General features: G+C 57.1%; 1 protein-coding gene across 1 annotated transcript in view; it reads left to right on the forward strand.

The window, feature by feature from the left end:
• Positions 1 to 18,801, forward strand: part of INPP5A (inositol polyphosphate-5-phosphatase A) — a 154,296-nt gene that overhangs the window by 92,198 nt on the left and 43,297 nt on the right. Inside the window, exon 5 of the mRNA XM_055424373.2 lies at positions 12,366 to 12,429. Coding sequence (XP_055280348.1) covers positions 12,366 to 12,429 — 64 coding nt within the window. The remainder of the gene's footprint in view (positions 1 to 12,365; positions 12,430 to 18,801) is intronic.

The following is an 18,801-nucleotide window of genomic DNA, read 5'->3' on the forward strand; positions in this document are numbered from 1 at the left end:
GGAGCTGTGGGGACCTCGGGCTTCAGGGCCCGCTCCCATAGGAAGGCAGGCATGGGGTGCCGTGAAGGCTGCCGAGGAGGGCCTTCCCCAGGCAATGGACACCGGCCAGCCTTCTGTATGGACGAGGCTGCATCTCTGAGGTGGGGCGGGGTCCTGGCGGAGACCGGGGCGGTGTGGGGTGGCCGGGTTCTGCCTTGGAGACTGTCCACGGCCCGTCCACGGGGCCCTGGCTGTGTGGCCTCCGGGAGAGGACGCCTGTGCCAGTCGCAGGGGCAGGGCTGCATCCGCCGTCCAGCGTTGGCCCCAGCCCTGGTGCCCCCTCTTGTGGCTGAGCGGGTCCGGCCTCCTGTCCTCGCCCTGCGGTGCCCATGCATTTTAACCCGGCGGGCAGGGGCCGTGGCCTTCACGCTCTGCCTGTCGCGACGTCCTTTCTGGGCCTGTGTCTGTGGGGTCCACCATCCACATCATGCCACGTCCTGTGTGGGCCAGCGCCGTCGGCCAGAGGGCCGGGAACGGTGTGGGCTTGCCCGGTACAGGGGTCCTGACGGGCCCTCCCCTGCAGCAGGCGTGAGGCTCTGACGACCCGCAAACCGGGGTCAGAGCCCGCGGTCCTGGCCGGGGGCCGGGGCTCTCCTGCCCCCCGGGCCGAATTCTTGTCGGAACCTCGGAAGCCCGGCTGCACAGCTTACCCATCTTTCAGGCGGAAACGGCTCCACTTCGCTCTTCATCCTGATATTAATGCTTGGCTGTCAGCTTCTACTGCTGATCTGATGGACGGGGCCCGAGACTGGCCGGCGTGCCCTTGGAACGGCCCCCATGGACTGGGGCCGCGGCCCCCTTTTTGCACCCCATCCCCACCCCCAAGTGGCTCAAGTGGAAAAGCACCTGCACAGGAGACTCGGTCAGACGGGCCGGCCGTGCTGCGCGCCCAGCGCTCTGGGTCACAGCCGGGTAAAGGTGATCTGCTGTTTGTTTGTCTAATTCTCTTTCTATTAATCCCCTCACTCCCACCCACCACTCAGGCAAACAATGGCTGGACACAGCTGTCCGAGCTGGGACCAGACCAGCCGGGATCGGGTGAGGCCAAGGTTTCTGTGTCGGCCCCTGGGACCTGGGAACGTGTGATCTGATTGTGCTGTCTAAGCGCGGTGGCCCGAGCATGCGGAGACGCCCCACTGTGACCCGGCCCAGCGGGGCTGCGGCCCCACCGGGCTCAGAGCCCTGCTATTCAATAAACGCAGGCCCTTCTTCCAACCATCGAAATTACCTAAAGGGTTTTACGAAGAGAGAGAACAAATCCAATCAAATCATAACTGTTGTACCTCGTTCCGGAGTTAAGTGTATTTTCTAAACTGTGGGCCTGGTACAGAATCTCCTCCTAGTTTTCATCTATTATCACAATAATTGAGTTTGTCACTGGAATTAGATTTATCAAATTACGTTATCCTCTTCAGAAATTGTGTAGGTAGCCTGGCAGGGTGCAGCAGAGTTAATCCGCTTTGCTGAAGCCCCCGGTGGCTCCGCGCGGCTGGCGGCCGTGGCTCAGACAGCTTCCTGTCACCCTGGACACCGTGTAATTTCTCCTCGATCCCTTGTGCAAATAATGACATTTGAATCAAGCATTAACAGGCTTAATTACTTTAAAATTGTCATTTTAATTTACACTGATATAGTATTGATCATACAAGCAGAGATTAAGCTGTTCAGTGGAGCGGATGATGGGGAATTAAGCAGTAAAGGGCCCTCCAGGGGCCGCGCACTGCCCAGCGAGTGCGGAAGAGGGATGATGCTGGTCGGTGATGAACCGGCGGCATGCGGGGACATGAATCTCGGCTCCGGGAGAAGCGGGAATAATAGGGTTTGGGCGGCATCTGCGGGTTATTTATTCGCTGCCATGCACCAATTCTCCGGTGATTCATCCGCCTCGCCGACATTTATTTATCCGGCAAATTCCGCGCTCTGACCTTTTGGCTGAGCGCATCGACCAGAAGTTGGAGCGGGGATCTTCCAGGTGTGACTTTTGTGTCTGTTTTGTGTCTCTCGGTCCCAGCCCACAGAAGCCTCGGGTTTGGGGATGCTCTCGTGTCCAGGCCGTGCGGTGACCGACCGCGGGAGGGTGGTTCGGGTAGGTGTCGCTGGCGCCTTTTAGATGAGAGGACCTGGGGGTCTCGCCCGTTTCCCGGGACGTCGCAGTCCTTTGTGTCCTTTGGGTTCATCTCCCAAGTTCTCCTACAGTCAGAGCAGCCCCCGCTGCCCGTCCAGGCGCCGCAGGGGAGACAATGTGTAAATGGAGCTGAGACCGCCCCTTCCAGGGGGAGCATGTGGACAGACTCCTCCCGCCCACGTTGGAGCACCTCCAATAGCTTAACCTCGGACCGTTTCCCTCTGAGGAGGTTACGTAATAAAAACTCAGCGTGATTGATTTTATGGCTCAACAGGGAAAAATGGAATTCCCGGCCGCTGTCCTAATGGCTTATTGTAAGCAGCATCGGCAGGGTTAATCAGAGCGTGATGGGGGCGGGGGGACAGATGCGGCTCCCGCAGCAGGTGGACTCGGATTCCAAGGGCCATGTGGGGGCCACGGCGTCTCTCCTCGGGGTGACCTCAAACCTCGCTTTCCGGTTCGCTTGTTCCTGCCGGCCTCGTGTGTCCTCACCCCTGACGGCAGCACTCGCTGGGATGAGCTGTGTGCTTTTGGCAAAAACAGCCGAACGGAGGCGTCACCAGCTCTGCTGCCTTCATTGGGCACCTGCTGTTTGCCAGGATTGTTTTGAAAGTCCTTCCATGATCCCACTCTTTAAGGCTGGGGGCCTGGGGACAGAAAGGCCCAGAGACACTAGTGACCAGACCTGGTGGGCCGTCTGGAGGGTCACAGGCCTGGCCTCCAACCTGAGGCCCTCTGTGGCCCTGCAGGCAGACGATAAAGAGGGGACACACACACATGCTGTTCTTTCTGAAAAGTGTTTAGCTCATTTGGCGGCGCCAGATCCTGATTGCACCACACAGGATCTTCGGTCTGTGCTGAGGCGTGGGGGGTCCAGACCCCTGACCGGGGGTGGAGCCGGGCCCCTGCACTGGGAGCAGGGAGTCTTAGCCTCTCAACCGCAGGAGAGTCACATGTGTCCTGAACCCTGCGCTTTCAGACCTGCCGGTGCATCCTTCCAGAGTAGAACAGGCTAGCAACCCGGGTTCATTCTCGACAGGACGCCGCCCAAGGACACTCCTGGGATGGGTGACCATGCTCCCGCCGGCCTGCTGGCTTCAGGAGTGGGGGCGGCCTCTGGCTGGGGAGGGGCTAGGGGCGGGCTCCCCTGGCTGAGGTGGGACTGCATGCTGCATGCACTTTGAGACATCGCGGTGTGGGGGTGGCAGGCTCGCAGTGCTGGGATCTTAGCCTGAGCCCCGAGCAGCTGTTCACATTCCACGTGTCTTCCCCCGGCTGGGGTGGTGTCTGCAGGATGCACCCTGGCTTCGCGCTCCCAGATCATTCAGTGTTGCCTGCACACAGGCAGCCCTCACAGCCCCCAGCAGTGCCTCCCACCCTCCCTGCAGTCTCTCCAGCTCCTAAGCCCCCTGACCCTCCAGACCACCCAGCAAACCCAGCCTCACAAACCTCCCCCCAGGATGCCTTCTCTCACCACTGAGGCCTGGAGCTGCCTCTCCCCGGCCTGCCTGCGGCCCCTGGGCCCCGTGTCCCCCTCCCACCGGCAGTGCACCCCACCACATCAAGACCCTGCCCCATGTGGTTCTGCCACTTGGGGGGCAGCTCTGACCAGTGGGCAGCAGGACACAGGGGCCCTGGTCCCTGAGGAGAGGGTGCGCCTGGGCCACATGAGCCTGTCCCAGACTGTCCCGGGCATCAGGCTCGTGGCTGGGACTTGGCGTCCCCCAGCCTCCCAGCAGGGACCATCGGAGCCCCCCACCAGCGCCACTGGCCTTCCCCATCAGCAAACACAGGCCGCTGTTTCCTCTTTCCTGGAAAGACGCTCCTGACCTCCTCTCTCCTGGGTCCTAGGAAAACACGGCTTCTCTTACTGTCCTCTCAAAGGACACAGAGCTGAGTGTGGCCAGGGCTGTGGCGCCCGGGGGTGGGCAGCACCGGCTCCCTGAGCCTCGGTCAGTAGGTCCCACCCGTGTTGGGGTTGAGGGCCGGGAGGAGGGGCGTGTCTGTCACGTTGTGGCCCTGCCCCCGTGGTGTGGGCATGGGGTGCGTGGGCACCCCCGCGTGTGCCTCTGTTTGGGTGGGCCCGGCGGAGGGGCGGAGCTCCTGCCAGGTGGGCGGCCGGGCTTCACCCTGCGAGGGGCGGGCGCCTGTCCTGGCCGAGCACCTCCTGGCCTGCTGCGCCGTGTTGTCACGTGTGAGGCCGGGCTCTGTCCCCCACCCTGGCGGGGCCCCTCACCTCTCATCGGGCTGGCGGTCCACTGATCCAGCTCCGCCTGGGACCGGAGGGGGGCAGACCCCGCAACCACCTCCCCAGACAGGAAGAGCCGGTGCAGGAGGTGAGCTCAGGCTTCTGCTCCGGAACCGAGGTCTGAGTTCCCTGTGCCTCTCGGCCCAGAAGACAGCTAGGGAGGAAGGCGGGCCTGAGCCCAGTGTGGCGGGGGACGGTCGGGTCAGGTTGGCCCCGGGCATGGAGCACGGAGGACTGCAGTGGGAACTGGCGTGCCCTGACCCCAGGGGGACCGCGGAGGTGCCGTGCGCCTTCCTGATGCGTGAGCGGCCCCTCGAAGACCTCCGAGGGTGGGTTGGACCAAGCACCCCCACCAGGGAGAGCCTCTGTGTGTGCCCAGTCTCGGGGCTGGAGACTTCGGAGTGGAAGACACGGAGCGTGGACACAGGCGGCCGCAGAAAGCGTGAGAGTGTCTGGAAGGACCCGGCCGTGGGACAGAGGTGAGTGCCCGCCATGTGGCCCCGCCGACGTGGCCGAGGGGACGCCACTCTCAAGAGAAAATAGTGAGGGTTTCCCAACGGACGAGGGACAAATGCACAAGCTCAGGGAGATAAAAAATCAGCGCCCAGAGAGGTCACAGCAAAACGGAGCAGAGCCCCGGACCAAGGGGCCCCTTGGAAAGCGGCCGTGGGGAAGATGGTCCCTGAAAGGGGCAGTGGTGACCACGATGTGGAGGGACGCCCCCCAGCCACAGCCACGCCCCGAGGGAGAGGCCAGCGGAGAGTCCCGTCCAGGATGCAGGGGGAGACCAACTTGTTATTCAGACGAAACCGGAAAGGAGTCGGCTGCAGCGCCCCGGTCCAAGGGGACACATCCTGAAGGATGTTCTCCTCGCAGCGGGGAGCGGCCGCCAGAAGGAAGCGGACACTGCGGGCAGGAAGGACGGGGGAGGGTGGGCGTGGCGGGGCCAAGCGGCGGGGAGACAGCCTGCGGTGTCGACGGAGGCGCGAGACCCACCAGCAGTAGGGACGGTGGTGCCCCCGACTGCCAGGGTGAGGAGGGCTGAGGGGCTGGGGCCGTGAGCCGTGCCCTCTGCGGGTGCTGCTGTGTTAGCATCTCTGTGGAATGGGCGCGGTGTTAGGTTATTTGAAGCAGAGGTTGGCAGTTTCCAGTGGGGTCGGAGTTTGAGAATCGGTTAAACCTTCCTGGTCGCGTTTACCGCGCAGGTGTCTCCACGGCACACGCATCTTGTAAACAGCGTTGCCTGGTGCAGGTGGCCCTGAGGCGCGTTTTCCCTTAACCGTCCTCTGTCTGTGATGCCCGTAGCCTGTTTCTCCAGAGCACTCGTTAAGAATGAAATTGTAATTGAAAAGCTAATGATTTTCAGAAGACGAAAGATGAAGTCCGAGCTGCTTTAATTATGATGGAAACTCTCTGCGTAATTTAATTGGCATAAAAGTTTATCGATTTGCTTTGCTGATCATTTAGACATGGGGAATATGACAACGAATCTCATAAACAAGACTAGTCATTTTAAATAAGTCTGATGTTTTTCTTTGCTTATTATCCAAGCTTTCCGTTTGCCCAGTAATACTGAAAAGAGCATTCATCCTGCAAAGAACTCTCATCTCGAGAGGATAAGATGGTGATGCGGGGTTGAAGGGGGTCTGGGGTGCTCGCCGAGGGGCTCCGGGTCTGCAGTGTTCCGTCGCCTGGGAGGGAATTCTGTCTCGTGGACAGGTTTACTTTCCCACCTGTGGCCGGGCGGCAGCCCCTGGAACCTGTTAAGTCAGGCAGAGTCAGGAGCCTTTCCCTTCTGAAAAGGAAGGTCCAAGATACTGTGCTGAGTAAAGCGAGTGATTCTGCAGGGGGCGGGCTGGGCCATGGACAGGACAGCTGAGGTGTCCCCGGGTGCCGCATGGGCCTGGGGAGTCCCAAGTCCCCAGCCTGGGCCACGGGCTGCGAGGAGCTTCTCGAGCCGGAACTTCCCGTACGCTGCCCCTGCCCCCGAGCTGGGCCCAGAGTTGGTGCCCCTCCCCAAGCCCTCAGTGTCCCTGCACCCTGGAGACTCTGCTCCAGGGCACCTCCTGCCCCGTCCTGCCTCTTGCCCACCGTGCCTGACCCCCGCTGACCCCTGCATGTCCCTGAGGGCCGCCCGTCACCCCTGCCCGCCCCCGCCCCCTGGGCCCTCACCGACCCTGCCCTTTGCCCCGGCAGTGCAGCACCTTTGCTGAGGACTCTGCACATGCCAACCACTGCGTCTGCATTGGGGCCAGACCTCTCTCCTGGACTCCGGGCCTGCAAGGCATCCTGGGGCCATTTCAGCCTCAGCTCGTCCAAAGCTGGATGCATCCCCTCTGAGCCGTCCCCACCTCAGACCATGCAGCGTCCACTTGCAGCTGCCAGCAGGAACCCTGGGCTCGTCGCTCAGGCCCCGTCTGCTCTCAGGACGTCCCGGGGACAGTGCCCCTGCTCAGAAGCTGGCCTTCCGTCCAGAGTCCTGGTCGCCGTCCCGGGCCTCACCCAGCCCACAGGCTCTCAGGCTGGACTCCTCGCTGCCCGAGTGGGCCCCGGTGGTTTGCAGGGCGGGTGCCTTGGCAGGGCCATCCTGGCCCGAGGGGGCCTTGCCCAGGCAGGTTGAGACCACTGTCCCGCAGTCTGGGGACCCAGTGACAAGCCCTCTCCGTGGTCCGTGTCTGCAGGGCCTGGTGACATGTCGGCCTCCTTGCCGCAGTGATCAGGCATGTCAACGGCGCGTTAACCTCGAGGGACCTGCCAGGGGCAGCGGATGCTGAGTGGCTGTTGCCCCTTCTGGGCAGCCTGAGTGGGGACAGCGGGGCCGGGCTGTGACAGGGTTCAGCGCACGGCGCACGCTTTATAAAATGCTTTTTAATTCAGCAGCAGAATATCATTAGCTTTGTACATAGATGAATACAATGGACAGCCAATTTGATTAACTTCTGATGCTGGCCGTTGGGCAGGAGACAAAATGAAATCACATGCGTCCCTGGCGTGGGCGGGCCGCGGGGAGCGGGGCTCGGAGGTCAGCGGGGGCCCGGCCATCGCTCCAGGGGCTGACCTGGACAGTCGGTACTTTGTGAACAAGTCAGTTCTCATTTGCGAGGGTCACAGACCAGCTCTGCGGGGCCGGGCGCCTGTGACAGTGACACCTGTGTGCAGCCTCTCCTGCAGGCCGCCCCCCGGTGACGCAGGCCAGCATGGGCAGTCAGGATGCCCCATCCAATTAGGCTGGCCATCCTCGAGTTTATTATGCCGGAGATCAATGAAGCTCTGCACTGATTGAAGCAGAAGCCTTGTTTCATTTATTATAGTTTATAATCTAATGAATGTTGCAGTAACTTTGCTTTGATTTATTACTCAATCTGTTAAATTGTTTTAAAACCAGGAGCCTGGGAGCTTCCCCTTGTGAGAGAGAGGGCCGTTCCTCTTGTTGGTAAAGGCGTGTGACTCCGTGCATCGTGCTTGGCTTCTCGGAGCTGCGGTGAGGCCGGGGTTGCTTGTCCTCCGAGACCTGTGGCGCACTGGCTCCGAGCCATGGACCCATCTCCTGGGGAGGTGGGGGATACGCCTCTGAGTCTCACCGTGCAGTGATTCCTGCCACGTGCCAGGCCTTGTGCTGGGGACTCAGAGGTGACCAGGCCCCCTCCAGGAGCTCCCTCCCCTCCTGGTGAAGTGAAGTGAAGTCGCTCAGTCATGTCCGACTCTTTGCAACCCCATGGACTGTCGCCTACCAGGCTCCTCCATCCATGGGATTTTCCAGGCAAGAGTACTGGAGTGGGTCGCCATTTCCTTCTCCAGGAGATCTTCCCAACCCAGGGATCGAACCCGGGTCTCCCGCACTTCAGGCAGACACTTACCGTCTGAGCCACCAGGGAAGCCCTCCCCTCCTGGTAGAGAAGAAAATAAGCACACAGCCAGAGTGGGCAGCACCGCAGAAGGGCGGGGCTGTGCGGGGGCTGCAGTCTGGGAGGGCTGCTCAGAGGAGGCAGCGTCTCCATGGGAATGTCAGCATCAGGGCTTGCGTGAGAGGATGGTGGCAAAGCAGGAGTGCCTGTGGTGGCGGAGCGTGGCTGTCCTCAGGCTGGAGGCCAGTGTGGCCAGAGCTTTGCGAGCCGGGGGTCTGTGGTGAGGGGGTGACCGGGGGACAGGACCAGGCTTCTGGTGGCCCCGCAGCAGACGGGGGGAACGGAGGGTGTGCAGTGCCATGAGCATCAGTCGTGCGGGAAGGGGCCGTTTGGGGAGGGCGTGGTGGTGGGCATGCCCCATCCAGGGAGGACCAGGGTTCTAGCAGGAGACGGGGCGATGCTGCAGGGTCCCGAGTCCAGGAGGCCGGCCCCCGTGGGACGTGCGCGCAGAACTGCGTGTCCCACACCCGAGGCTGACCCCGGCGGGGCACCACACTTGAGCTGGTGTCTAGGAGACAGAGCCTGTGCAGCCGCCCGTGGAGTCAGAGCGGGCCCCCGGAGGGGCTGAGAGTGGCGTCCTGCGGGGTCAGGTGTCCACGCTGTGGGGAAGCCGAGGGTCCAGGGAAGTCTCGCTCTAACTCACAGGTGGGCCGTCACAGACTCTGCTCAGCGAAGTCACCAGGTGGTGAGGATGAGGACCAGGCGGGGAGCAGTCGAAGGCCCTGGACGCAGTCCAGCCGCCAGGACCCGAGTGTGAGCACGTGTGTCTTGATCAAGCCAGCCTGGGGCCAGGAGTGCAAGGCTGGCCTGACTTTTTAAACCCTCTTAGAGCAGCGCTCCGCTTTAACGCCCTATAGACCAGACCTGAGTGTGGTTCAAGGCGTGTCGCGTTTATGCGAAGGAAGGCCGCGTGCCTTGAAGACGCCCGCTGTCCCCAGGGCAGTCTGTGTGCGGTCTTCTCCCCAGCAGGATGTCTGCGTGTAATTTGGCAGCTGTTGGGGGAGTTTCACTTTGAAGTACAGAGGGCCAAAAATAACGAAAGCAGTTGTGAAGAAAAGCAAAGCGGGGCATTTATCTCTGCTACTGAATATGAAGACTTATTATAAAGCTAAGCTAGGAAAAAGTGCTGTTAGAAATAGACCGATGGGAAGAGTCGAGAGCCCAGAGAACAGAGCCCTGAAGAGATGGGAGTGCGGCCTTCACGTGAACGACGGGGAACCACGTGGGTGGAGGGGCGCCTGTGCTCTGCCCGCAGACACATCCCCGGCCTTGGAAAAGGCAGCCTTACGCCTCTCCCCTGTCAGCCCAGCCCTGCCCCCGCGCTCCGGTCACCCCCTCACCACAGCCTCTTTGGCTGCGCTGGCCTCCAGCCCGAGGACGGCCATGCTCGGCCATCGTGGGCATTACCTGCTTGGCCAACCTGTCCTCACGTGGACCTGGATGCTGCCGGTTTCCAGGGAAAGGCTGCCTCCTCTGAGCAGCCCGGGTATCAGGGAGCGCCGAGACTCGTCATGGAGTCAGAGAGAACTCTTGCCAAACAAAACATGGAAGCCTAAAACCGTGAAGGAGATGTCGCCTCATTTGACTTCCTTAAAAATAAAAGCTTTACAAAAAACCGACGAGGTGAGCCGAGGCATGGGAGAAGTTCCTTGCTGTGCAGGTAACAGACACGGGGGATAGGAAACGGACACAGGGTGAGAGCAAGGTGCTCAGGAGAAGCCCGCACGGCCGCTGTCCTGGAGGGAGGTGCTCAGCTGCTCCAGAGTAAGGGAAACACAGCTGAGATGCCTGGGGGGCCGCCCTGCGGGCCTGCAGCCACTGAGGGTGACCAGCTGGTCTGCCGGTACCAGGTCCGGGCAAGGGGGTGGGCAGTGGGCACCGCTGGGCAAGGAGCGGGGTCGTCACGGCACTGTGTAGAAACCTGCGTGGAAGGGGCCTACACAGTGTGACCCAGAAACTCCAGCCACGTGTCCCACTCACGTGCACTTAATACACGCGTGCAGGGATGGCATGTCTCTCGTGTGTGCTCAAGAACGCCGCGCAGTGTTCCCTGTAGCATCAGCGCTCGTGGTGAACGCCTTGGACACATCAGTGTGTGAGGAGACGTGTGTGTTTCCCTCTTCCGTGTGTCTGGAGGCAAACATGCCCCTGTGACTCCAGCGCTAGGGGCCGTCTCTTCCCCAGGAAAGCCAGCGATCCGACACAGAGGCAAGGGCGTCACCCCGAGATGGCGGGTCCTGGAGCAGCCGATTCGTTTGCCAATAAGAGGCGGTGGATGCACATCCGCGGGCTGGCCCCTGCGGCCACGTCGGCTTGCACAGCGAGTGGGCAGCGGCTTATCTGCGGGACCCTTGGCAAGCCTGCGCTTTGCGTCTGCTGGACGTCTGCAGACGCGTGGCTTCTTGTCCAGTGTGGGGAGCGGTCTCCCCGTCCCCTGACCTGGGGAGAGAGGCTCGTGGTCCACAGCCCTCAGCCCCCCAAAGGCAGACGAGCACCTAGGTGTGGCCCTGGTCCCATCAGCTGTCAGCCGACTCAGTCGCTATGGGAGAGACTGTCTTCGCAGCATTTGCAGATCCTTGAGGGATCTTGCGCTGCCAAGCGGGTGTAACCGGGGCCCTGGACCACGTCTCCTGCCGTGCTCACCCCTGGTGCTCATGTGGGGGTCGCACGGCCCTGGATCCAGGCTCACACTGCATCCGTTCAGAGCCCTGCCCCGAGAACTCCGGCCGCTGGATCCCCGTACCCTCGGGGCAAGTCTGCCCCCAAGACCATGCTGCTGCTGTCGGTCAGGGCTCCTGCCCCATGCCTGAGCTCCGGTGGACACAGCAGCAGCTGGCCTGCTTTTCACTAATGGAGAAAATAAGCACTCCTGACAGTCAGGTTTATAAATATGTAAAAAATATTTTAATTGTTTCTAGCAAAGCAGGCAAGGAGTCAATACTCTCCGACATGATGAACACTGTTCTGACAGTTGCGGGGTCAGAGGACCCACGGGCCGGCGCCCGGCGCTGCTCGCTTCCCTCCAGACATCCTCGCAGCTGCTGACAAACGGGCCCTGAACGGCATCGATGGGGTCAGTCAGGTGTCAGAAAAGTTGGGTGGCACTTTGACTTGAAATACTCATTAGAGCTAATTATGGATTTTCTGACTCTGAGTTACAGTTTCTGTCCCTCATTGGCAATTTATTTTCCATTTATCATAAACTTCTTAATATTATATTAGCTTTATTGCATTCAGTGAGGCAGTAGTTCGAATGTTTGCAATCACGTTTCTTTACTCAGGCTTTTTCTGAGTGCTCACTCTCCGCACAGAGATGAAAGGGTGCCCATTTGCAGGCCCAGTGAGCGGAACGGCTGTTAGATTCACCGGCGGGTGTGGTCCTCATGCTCCTGGGGTCCCCGCGCTGCCCGAGTCCGCTTCTTGGAGGGGCCACGGCTGTCCGAGTTCAGAACAGAAAGCAGAGGCCGGGCCTCGGGCGTGCGCATGGAGGGGAGGGTGCAGGGCAGCTGGTGACGGCTGGGGTCGGGCGAGTGGCACGTGGGCTGTTTGTTCTGTGCCTGCCGAGCCCCAGCCACTGACCACATGCCTGAGTCCCCGTCACACACACGGACACACGCACGCGTGCACTCACACATCCCAAGTGAAGTTTGAATTCCAGGTAAACAAATGACTTCTGGCTTTGGGTGCCCCGTCCCGCCCCGCCCAGGCCCGCACTTGGCCTCCTGAGCGGGGCGCTGGGCCGAGCTGGTCGCCCAGAGCCGCTCCTGGCGCCGGCGGGTGGCTGGTGGTGCTGCTCATGGCCGGCGGCTCAGGGGCAGGGTGGCTGCAGCTCCGTCCTGCAGGGTGGGCCCCGCAGCGGACGTGGGTAGCGGGGCGGGCACAGGGGCCTGGCTTAAGGCAGGAGCGCAGGGTGTCCGGGTCGGGAGGTGTCGGCGCTGGCCGCTGAGGCTCAGGGGCCGTGCCTGGCCACCACGAGCTGGAGTCGTGCAAAAAAACCGCTGTAGGCGCGTCTCACACCGCTCACTTGGTTTCTCTTTTTGCTCTGCAGGCGCTAGGAAGCTTTTACTTTCTTCACGAATCCTTAAAAAACATCTACCAATTTGACTTTAAAGGTAAGACGCCACGCTGTCCTTTACGTCCTCTGGGATTTTCTGTCCTGCTGGACCCTGCCCGCTGCCCTATGGTCTGGCTTCTCCCTGCCCCTTCCGCCCAGTGTCCCTGTGAGAGGACCACAGGTCCGGTTCGATCGAGGCTTTGCTGCGGTGACTAGGCAGGGACTTGGGAGGACGCCTGCTTTGTGTCTTCTCTGAAGCCTAGATGGTCAGCCCACCCCGGACGGCTTCCCCTCTGGCCCCGGCCAGCCCAGGCCTGGGCCACAGCCCTGCCACCCCTCACGGCTAAGGCGGGGACTCTGGTTTTCCTGTGGTAGAGTTAAGAGGAGAAGGGGATGGTTCGTATCTGTGTGCCTGTCCAATGTGAGAAAGTGGGAAACAAATGGAAAACACAGCCGGACAGCGTGTTTCAGGAAAGAGCAGGCGAGAGCGTGTCTGTGGCGGAGCGGACAACACCGCCTGTGCTCACTGGGCAAACCCCGTGCCTTTCCCGAGGGCCCCGAGCACTCACGTGCTGAGGCCGTGCTCACCGGGCAAACCCCGTGCCTCTCCCAAGGGCCCCAAGTGCTCACGCGCTGAGGCCATGCATCTGCCCGGGTCTGAGGGCCTGCCACCCTGGCCGCCCGCAGGATGCGTGTGCGTTGACCATTTGGGTGGGCTCGACTCCGCACATTGAGTATCGAGAGCTCTTGAGCTGCACCAGGGCCGTGGAGCCGGATCACAGGCCTCTGCGATGCTTCCCAGGTATGAGGACTGTGGGAGCCGCCTGCCTCGCAGTCTGTTCAGAGGAGTCCTCTCTGCTCACTCCGGAGACAGGGCGCACCCACAGGCTGAGAAGCAGTGATTCCATCAGCCTGAGAACAGGGTCCCAGCAGCAGGTGTTCACCAGGCCATTGCCTGCGGATTCTCTGCCCCGCCAAGGGACTGAGAGCGGCCTAGCAGCCTGGTGGGAGGCAGACTCTGGACATTGTGTGGAGTCTGCGGCCGCGAGTGGGGTGGTGGGAGGATGCAAACACAGCAGCTCCCGGCGCAGCTGCCACAGACGGGCTTTGCCTCTGGCCCTGCAGGCGCCGTCTCTGTTGAGCTTCTCTTTTCAAGTAAAAGCCTTTGCAGAAATGCTGTATTACGACAGCAAAGTCATCATGAAGCGCCTGGCCAGCCCAGTCTGTTTACGGCTGTACCTTAGATGTATGCTCGACTCCAGCAAGACCTCCACATTATCAGCGACAAGAACTGTGATAACACGGGCGGTGGTCCTGTCCTGAGCAGACAAGCCTGGCGCCGTGCAGCCGGTGTTCCTGCCAACCCACAGCGGCAGGTGCAGCCGGAGTCTCGGGCAGGCGTGGCCACCGGCCCCCACTCCCTGCTCTTCAAGCTTTGCATTTCTTCCTGAAATTGAGCTTCAGCAAAAACAATCCAGACCTGTGCAGTTTGAACACACTTTAAAGAACAAACAGGCTGGATTTTAACAGATACTTTCCTACTTAGAAAGTTGAGATGAGACAGATGAAAGGGGTTTCGGTTTCTGGTCCGACACGTGACGAGTGAGGAAGTAGTCACTTCGGCCTTGCAGAAGAGACAGTCCAGACCAGCTGAAAATAGGTGACTCTCCGTAGACCCCTCAGAGGAGCAAGGTCACAGGACAGACTCCTGCCCCTCGAGCTGGGGAGTTGGCCAGGCAGGCCAGAGAATCAGAGCCACTGAGCAGAGACCACTGTGCAGTCAGGTCACAGCTGGGAGGCCACGCGTGGTCATTCTTAGGGCCCCCCTTCGTGGGTTGGCCTCCAGGATCCCCACCAGGTTCTCAGGATGAAGATCAAGGGAAATCCCTGCTTGCCTCTGGCAGGGGAGGGGACAGTAGCAGTTCTGAAACGCCCAGAGCATTCTGTTCCTCCCAGAGGCCTGACCTCAAGGAAAACCCTTGACTAGAGTCCAGCCCGCTGGGGTCTGATCAAGGCCCAACCAACGGGGAGGGAGATAGACAGTCCCAGCCTCCCCTCAGCTGCCTGTCACACCTGGGCACGCAAGAGGAGCACGTTAAACCCAAAGTAAGTACAAGAGGAGAAGCAGCGCCACTCGGAGCACAGAGCAGTGGGACTGAGGGTGGACAGCACGCAGACCTTTAGCCAGGCTGGCAAAGGAAGGCACGGGTCCGTGTCAGAAACAAGAGGGGCCATCACTGCTGACCCAACGGGTGTTAAACGGATAACGCAGGAATACTGTGAACAAGTCTGCACCTGCAGATTTGAGACTCAGATGGCCCACTTCCTTGAAAGATACAGTCTATCAAAACTCATTCAAGGAGGAGTAGATAATATGAATTATCTGTTAAAGGAAATTCAGTCAGTACTTAATAACCTTCTAAACAAGAAAGCATCAGGCCCAAATGATGTCACTGGTGAATTCTACTAAACATTCAAGGAAGAAATTGTACCAGTTCTTTAGAATCTCTCCCAGAAAGTAAAAGCAGAGGGAAAACTTTCTAATTCATTCTACGTGGCTAGCATTACCCTGAAACCAAAACTAGATAAAGATATTACTAAAAAGGAAAACTACAGGCCAGTATGTCTCATGAACATACAAAGCAAAATTCTTGACATTGATAGTATTAGCAACTCAAAACCAACAACATATAAGAAAAATTACACAGTGTGACCAATTCAGATTTATCCTAGGTATGCAAGCCTGATTCAGCATTCAAAAATCAATCAATGTAATCCATCACATCAATAGGCTAAAAAAGAAAATCACATGATTATATCAATAGATGGAGAAAACAATTGATAAAATCCAATGCCCGTTTATAATAAAAAGTTAGGAAGCTAGGGATGGAGGAGACCGTCCTCAACTTGATAAAGAACAGCTGCGGAGCTTCCGCACTTAATCACACTTAATAGTGAAAAACTAGATCTAGATGCCTTTCCCCGAAGGCCAGTAGCTGGGCTGGGGTGTCCACTCTCGCCGCTTCTCTTCCACATCACACTAGAAAGCTTGGCTGGTGTAATATGACAAGAAAAGGACGTAAAGTCTAATTGATAGGAAGGTGTGACTTGTTTATATAGAAAATCCTAAGGAAGTAACATCAACAGCGGTAGCAGCAGAAGCTAGCACCAGTAAGCAGGGTTGCAGGATATGAGGTTAATAAGCACAAGTTAAGGGCTTTCACTGATAGCATTTAACAGGTAAAATTCGAAATTAAGAACATAATATCGTTTACATTAGCACACATACCAAAAAGAAGTACTTGGGGATAAATCCAACAAAATATGTGCAATATTGGGGTTTCCTAGTGGCTCAGTGGTGAAGAGTCCTCCTAACAATGCAGGAGACACAAGCTCAACCCCCGGCCTGAGGTCCCACACGTCACGGAGCAGCAAAGCCTAAACGCCACACCTGCCAAGCCCACGCTCCACAGCCCGGGAGGTGCAACTGCTGAGCCCCTGTGCTGCAGCTGCTGGAACCCACACACCCTAGAGCCCACGCTCCACAGCCACAAGAGGCCTGTGCCCCTCAACCAGAGCAGCCCCCACTCACTGCAACTGGGGAAAAGCCCATGCCGCAATGGACACCCAGCACGGCCATCAGTAAATAGATTATTTTAAAGAAATACGTGCAGTATCTCCATGAGAAAAACTATGAAATCTGCTTAAAGGAATCAGAGAAGACCCGACTAAGTGGACAGTCTGTGTTCATTTATAGGAAGGTCCAGCATTGTCACGTTCTTCCCAGCGTGATCCATAGATTCAACACAAGCTTGTTCTAAGTCCCAGAAAGTTGTTTTGTGGGAACTGACCAATTTATCCTAAAGTTTATACGGAGAGGAGGCAAAAGACCCAGAATAGCCAACCCAGTATTGAAGGAGGAAAACAAGATTGGACACTACTCAACTTCAAGACTTTCTGTAAAGTTACAGCAATCAGAACAGCATGATGCTGATGGAAGAACAGACAAATAGATCAAACGAAATAGTGGGGGCAGAAATGGATCCTTACGTACAAAGTCAACTGATGTTTGACAAAGGAACAGGAGTGATAAAATAGCGCAAAGACAGTCTTCTCAACAAGCGGTGCTGGAATCTGCCCACATGCAAGGAAAATGAATCTAGTCCCAGACCTTGTACCTTCACAAATATTAACTCAAAATGAATCAGAGACCCAACTGTGAAGCGTAAAACTCTTAACGCTCCTGGACAATAATGCAGGAGCAAACGTAGGTGACCTGGGGTTTAGTGACGCCTCTTTAGATCTAAGAGCATGATCCGTGAAAGGAATCATGGTCAGCTGGACTTTATTGGAGTGAAAAACATGTGCTCTCCCTGTTAAGAGAAAACCAGCCACAGGCTGCGAGAAAATATTAGAAAAGGCACAGAAGGACTGTGATCCAAATAAAAAAGAACCCTTTAAAACTCAGTAATAAGAAAACAACACAGTTTAAAAGTGAGCCAAAGAATATTCAAACTACCACACAATTGCACTCATCTCACACACTAGCAAAGTCATGCTCAAAATTCTCCAAGCCAGGCTTCAACAGTATGTGAACCAGGAACTTCCAGACGTTCAAGCTGGATTTAGAAAAGGCAGAGGAACCAGAGATCAAATTGCCAACATTCGTTGGATCATAGAAAAAGCAAGAGAATTCCAAAAAAACATCTACTTTTGCCTCACTGAATATGCCAAAGCCTTTGACTGTGTGGATCACAACGAACTCTGGAAAATTCTTAACGAGATAGGAATACCAGACCATCTCACCTTCCTCCTGAGAAGCCCGTGTGCACGTCAAGAAGCAACAGTTAGAATCAAACATCAAACAACAGACTGGTTCCAAATCGGGAAAGGAGTACATCAAGGCTGTATATTGTCACTCTGCTTATTTAACTTCTATGCAGAGTACATCATGAGAAGTGCTGGGCTGGATGAAGCACAAGCTGGAATCAAGACTGCCAGGAGAAATATCAATAACCTCAGATACGCAGATGACACCACCCTTATGGCAGAAAGTGAAGAGGAACTAAAGAACCTTTTGATGAAAGTGAAAGAGGAGAATGAAAAAGTTGGCTTCAAATTCAGCATTCAAAGAATGAAGATCATGGCATCTGGCCCCACCATTTTATGGCAAACAGATGGGGAAACAATGGGAATAGTAACAGGCATTATTTTCTTGGACTACCAAATCACTGCAGATGGTGACTGCAGCCACGAAATTAAAAGATGCTTGCTCCTTGGAAGAAAAGCTATGACCAACCTCAGTTCAGTTCAGTTCAGTTCAGTCGCTCAGTCATGTCCAACTCTTTACAACCCCATGAATCGCAGCACACCAGGCTTCCCTGTCCATCACCAACTCCCGGAGTTCACTCAAACTCGTGTCCATCGAGTCGGTGATGCCATCCAGCCATCTCATTCTCTGTCGTCCCCGTCTCCTCCTACCCCCAGTCGCTCCCAGCATCAGAGTCTTTTCCAGTGAGTCAACCCTTCGCGTGAGGTGGCCAAAGTATTGGAGCTTCAGCTTCAGCATCAGTCCTTCCAATGAACACCCAGGACTGATCTCCTTTAGAATGAACTGGTTGGATCTCCTTGCAGTCCAAGGGACTCTCAAGAGGCTTCTCCAGCACCACAGTTCAAAAGCATCAATTCTTCGGCGCTCAGCTTTCTTCACAGTCCAACTCTCACATCCATACATGACCACTGGAAAGACCATAGCCTTGACTAGACGGACCTTTGTTGGCAAAGTAATGTCTCTGCTTTTTAATATGCTATCGAGACAGCATTATTGGAGAAGGCAATGGCAAGCCACTCCAGTACTCTTGCCTAGAAAATCCCATGGATGGAGCAGCCTGGTAGGCTGCAGTTCGTGGGGTCGCTAAGGGTCGGACACGACTGAGTGACTTCACTTTCACTTTTCACTTTCACACATTGGAGAAGGAAATGGCAGCCCACTCCAGTGTTCTTGCCTGGAGAATCCCAGGGACGGGGGAGCCTGGTGGGCTTCCGTCTATGGGGTCACACAGAGTCGGACACAACTGAAGTGACTTAGCAGCAGCAGCAGACAGCATTATTAAAAAAAAGCTGAGACATTACTTTGCCAACAAAGGTCTGTATAGTCAAAACTATGGTTTTTTCAGTAGTCATATATGGATGTGAGAGTTGACTATTAAGAAGGCTGAGCATCGAAGAAATGGTGCTTTTCAACTGTGGTGTTGGAGAAGACTCTTGAGAGTCCCCTGGACTGCAAGGAGATCAAACCAGTCAGTCCTGAAGAAAATCAAGCCTGAATATTCATTGGAAGGACTGATGGTGAAGCTGAAGCTCCAATAGTTTGTTCACTTGATATGAAGAACTGACTCATTGGAAAAGACCCTGATGCTGGGAAAGGTTA

The sequence above is a fragment of the Moschus berezovskii genome, chromosome 12, assembly GCF_049115385.1.
Source record: "Moschus berezovskii isolate FMDL1 chromosome 12, NW_MosBer_1.0, whole genome shotgun sequence".
NCBI classification, from domain to species: domain Eukaryota; kingdom Metazoa; phylum Chordata; class Mammalia; order Artiodactyla; family Moschidae; genus Moschus; species Moschus berezovskii.